This window comes from Myotis davidii, unplaced genomic scaffold (assembly GCF_000327345.1).
Source record: "Myotis davidii unplaced genomic scaffold, ASM32734v1 scaffold38, whole genome shotgun sequence".
Taxonomy (NCBI): Eukaryota; Metazoa; Chordata; class Mammalia; order Chiroptera; family Vespertilionidae; genus Myotis; species Myotis davidii.
The window spans coordinates 4637470-4642050 of record NW_006291383.1 but is presented as its reverse complement, the minus strand read 5'-3'; the positions used below and the strand labels follow the sequence as shown (position 1 = coordinate 4642050).

Sequence of the window (4581 nt, the reverse complement as noted above, 5' to 3'; positions counted from 1 at the left end):
GCACAAATTTTTGTGCACCGGGCCTCTAGTCTATATATATAAAAGCCTAAGCGACCCTCCGACTGGTAGCTGTGATGTGCACTGACCACCAGGGTGCAGACGCTCCGACCAGTAGCTATGATGTGCACTGACCACTTGGGGGCAGACGCTCAACGCAGGAGCTGCTGAGCTGTGGTGACTTGGCAGCTGCGGTTTTCAGGAGAGGCACCTGGAACCAGAGAGGAGGGAGCCTGATTTGGGGATGCATCACTCGAGAACCGCCCTCACAATCTGGGATCCCTCTGAGGGGGGATGTTGGAGAGCCGGTTTTGACCCAATTCCCTGCAGGACAGGCCAAGGGACCCCACTGGTGCATGAATCCATGCACCCGGCCTCTGGTTAATTCCCCACTCCTCTCCTTTAACCCCTGATAACTTATATTCTCATTTCTGTCTTTATGGATTTGCCTACTTTCAGTACCTCATATAAGTAGAATGATACAACATTTATCCTTTGTGTCTGACTTATTTCACTTAGCATAATGTTTTCAGGGTTCATTTGTGTATCAGAATTTTATTCCTTTTAATAGTTGAATGATATTTCTTTGTATGTATATACCACATTTTATTTATCCATTCATCTGTTGATAGACTCTTGACTATTTCCATCTTTTGAATATTATGAATAATGCAGCTGTGAATATTGATATACAGTTATCTGGTTGAGTCCTGCTTTCAGTTCTTTTGGGTATATGCCAAGGAGTGGAATTGCTGGATGATATGGTAATTTCTATGTTTTAACTTTTTGAGACACCACCAAACTTTTTCAATTTGTCTTTACACTCTCTTGATAATGTCCTCTGATGCACAAAAGATCTTTAATTCTTATGAAATTCATTTTATTTTTTTCTTTGTTGCCAGTGCTTTTGGTGTCACATCCAAGAAATCCAATGTCACGAAAAGTTTCCCTTATGTTTTATTCCATAAGTTTTATAATTTTAGCTCTTGAGTTTAGATCTTTGATCCATTTTGAGTTAAGTTTTGTATATGGTATAAGGTAGGGGTCCAGCTTTATTCTTTTGTATGTGAATATCCAGTTTTGCTAGCACTGTTTGTTGAAAAGACTGTCCTTCCTCCATTGAATGATCTTGTAACCCTTGTTCGGAAATGAATTGGCTGTATATGTGAGGATTTATTTCTGGGCACTCTATTCTATTCCATTGGCCTAGATCCTTATACCAGTACCACACTGTTTTGATTATTGTAGCTTTGTAACAAGTTTTGAAATCAGAAAGTGAATCCTCTAACTTTGTTCTTTCTTTTCAAAATCAGGTGAAATTGATAATGTAATCAATTTAACCCAATATATCATTTCAACATATAATCAAGATAACACATTATTAACGAGATCTTTTACATTCTTATGTTCATATCATCTAAATTGAGTGTGTAACTTAACAGTCATTCTCAGCTTGGGCTAGCTATAGTTCAACTCTCAATAGCCACATGTGACTCTTGGCCACCACATTAGCTCAGATTTCACAGAAAATTGCACTGTGACACAGATCTCTGAAAAAACAAAGGGCTTTGGAGTCAGGTGGGCCTGGTTCCAAAGTAATTTAGCCCCTTGTTTGTTGAGGTGGGCAAAAGGAAGCCACTTGTGAGTGCTGTGGTAGAGGGGGAGTAATTCAGTCAGGAAGGTGGCAATAAGAAAGACATGCTTGGGAGGTGGCACTTGAGAGCTCAGCCTTGGAGGAAGAGCCTGGTGCTTTTAGAGAATTACAGGCAGTTCTTTCAGCTTGACCAGGGTATTAGTGGGAGGCCAGGTAAAAGGAGAGGCTGGAGGTGGGCCGAAGCCAGACCCTCCACCACTGCCCCTGTCATCCATGTCCCCAGCATCTCTTATTTGAGTTACTGGCAGTAACCTCCTCACTGATCTCCGTGTCCACTCTGCACCCCTCCTCCCCTCATTAGTGTAAGTCAAGTCATGTCACTTCTCTGCCCAAAACACTTCCATGGCTTTACATGTTAATCAAATCGAAAGTGTGAGGGTTCTGCAAGGTCAGCCCCCATTCCTCTCTGATTTTACCTCTCTCCTTTCTCCCTCCTGAGCTCCCCTCTCTGGCCATTTTGGACTCATATCCTTGCCCCCAGGGCGCCTCACTTGATTTTTTCTCTGTCTGGGATATGTGCCCTGAGATGTTTCTATGGTTTACTCTCACATTTCATATCTCTGCCACTTTATTCCCATCTCTCCTTCAGAGAGCACTTCCTGTCACTCTATACAAAATAAATGATGCCCTTCTTAAGTTTTTTTTTTTAAACAATTGTAAATAGCTGGTGTTTCACATCTGGATGTGTTTTTGCCTCTTTTCTGAGATGTAGACCCTACGAGAATAGAGATATGTCTGTTTTACTCACTCTTCAATGCTTGGTGTTCACTGAGTATTTGTTGAATGAATGACTAGATGAATAAATGAACACATAAGAAACGTAGCAGGCCTTCAGTAAATGTGTGTTGATTTGAGATTTTTGTTGAAGTGTTTGCATTTACTTACTTATTTTTTCCTAACTTTATAATTGGAAAAAAATCCAAACATGCCAAAAAGTTGAAAGAATGGTTCAATGACTATCCATATATACTCCACCTAGATTCAGTAATTGATTTCACCACCATTGTTTTATATATTCTTACATATATATGTGTGTGTGTGTTGTGTAATGGTACCATTTAAAAGTCAGTTGTAGAAAATGACACTTACCCTTTGCCTTTAGAAGTTGACAGTGGAGTGTGGTGAGTACTCGGAGGAGACCTCAGATAGCCGGAGCCATGGCCTCTGACCTGGACTTCTCACCTCCTGAGGTGCCTGAGCCCACATTCCTGGAGAACCTGCTACGGTATGGACTCTTCCTGGGGGCCATCTTCCAGCTCATCTGTGTGCTGGCCATCATCATACCTGTTCCCAAGTCCCACGAGGCGGTGAGTCCTTCCTTCTTTGTGTCCCTTAGCTCCCCAGGGTGGGTCTGGGTAGTAAAAATAGATATCACAGCAACAAAGATCAGCAGGGACTGTGCTGGGCTTTATTGATAAGGTGTCCCTAACTTCCTGCCTGGTGACATTGAGCCATGTGATTAATACTTTATTTGTTCACATGTGTGTTGAGCAGATTTTTATTTCGTGTTGCACTCTGCTAAAAGAGGAGGTGTCTGCCCTGAAGGACAGATCTGAAACATACACATCTGAGAAGTACAGGTGCTGTGAGGGTGATGGCAAGAGGGGACCTGTGTGGCTAGGTCACTTTTCCTCCCCAAGGGAGAGGGAACTGCATGGTAAGTGCCTGAGGAATAAAGGAGGGGTTAGTTCAAGGAACCGAATGCAGGTGATGGCTGTTAGAGCTCAGAGGGGACATGATGAGAGAGGTGCAGAAGAGTCAGCAGAGCCCAGAGGGTTTTAAGTAAGAGAATGACATGATCAGATTGGCTTTTTTGTTGCTTTGACTCTTATTCTGTAGTTATACACCCTCCTTTCACCACCACCGCCACCGCCACCACCACCACCACCCTCACCACCCTCACCACCCTTACCCTTACTTTTCTCAAGATATTAATATCTTGGTGAAAGCAGGTCATTGTCATCTAGGATATCCACATGCAGGATTTGGCTGATTGCATCTTTTGGTGTCACTTGCCCTGTTTCTCTGTTTCACATATTTCCTATCAATAGAAAATTTGATACAGAGGCTTGATTCAATTCAGATCCGGTTATTTTTGAGAACACATCATAGCTGGTGCTGTGTACTTCCTGTTCCTATGTCATCAATAGGCAGATGGTGTCTGGTTGTTACACATTTAAAGATTCTAGGATTGATCATTGGGATAAGATGAAGTTAGCTGATCCCTCTATTATAAATCCCATAAGTCTTTCACCTAGATGGTTTTAGCACTCATTGATGATCATTGCTTAGATCCATTATTTCTTTCTCCATTTATTTGTTGGAATTCTTCATTGAAGAAGGCCTTTTCCTTATTGTCTGTGTGGTTACTCTGAAATGCTGTTCATACTAAAAGTAGGATCTATGCTTGGATCTTTCTCTTTATTTTTAGAGTAGTGAGTTTGGGCTTTAGCAGTCTCCAATTTTAACTAGCAAAGCTTTGGTTTTCATATATTTTGAACATATATATTTATATGTTTGTTAGTTTTTAATTTTAGGTGTTTTTTTTTTTTAATGCTCAAATAGTCCCAGTGAGAGCTCCATTGAGTTGTGTGAAATATTGTCTACCAAGGAAAGCCATTAGAAACTCATTGCCTAGGGCAGGGGTGGGCAACCTCTGGCACGCGTGCCAAACATGGCACGCCAGTAACTTTTGCTGACACGCGAAACCCTCTCTTATAATCTTCCATTTACAATTTTTTTCTTAATATCGACTTTTTTATTTTTCAGATAAATTCAGTGTACGTGCATCTTAGATAAATAAATAATTTTACATAACAAGTTATCTTAAAGACCATAGACATGGATTGACGAGAGAGGTGAAGAGCAATTTCTATGCCTATGCCTTAACTCTCCCTGCCTTCCTAGATCCGACCAGTGTTTTGGTTTCA

At 41.3% G+C, this 4581-nt stretch overlaps 1 protein-coding gene across 2 annotated transcripts in view; it reads left to right on the top strand.

Annotated features, from left to right (window-relative positions):
- Window positions 1-4581, top strand: part of MANBAL (mannosidase beta like) — a 30288-nt gene that overhangs the window by 13924 nt on the left and 11783 nt on the right. Inside the window, exon 2 of one of the 2 annotated variants that reach the window (XM_006764500.2) lies at window positions 2754-2958. In XM_006764500.2, the coding sequence (XP_006764563.1) occupies window positions 2809-2958 (150 nt within the window). In that variant the 5' untranslated portion in view covers window positions 2754-2808. The remainder of the gene's footprint in view (window positions 1-2753; window positions 2959-4581) is intronic. The other variant, XM_006764501.2, reaches the window with a different exon arrangement.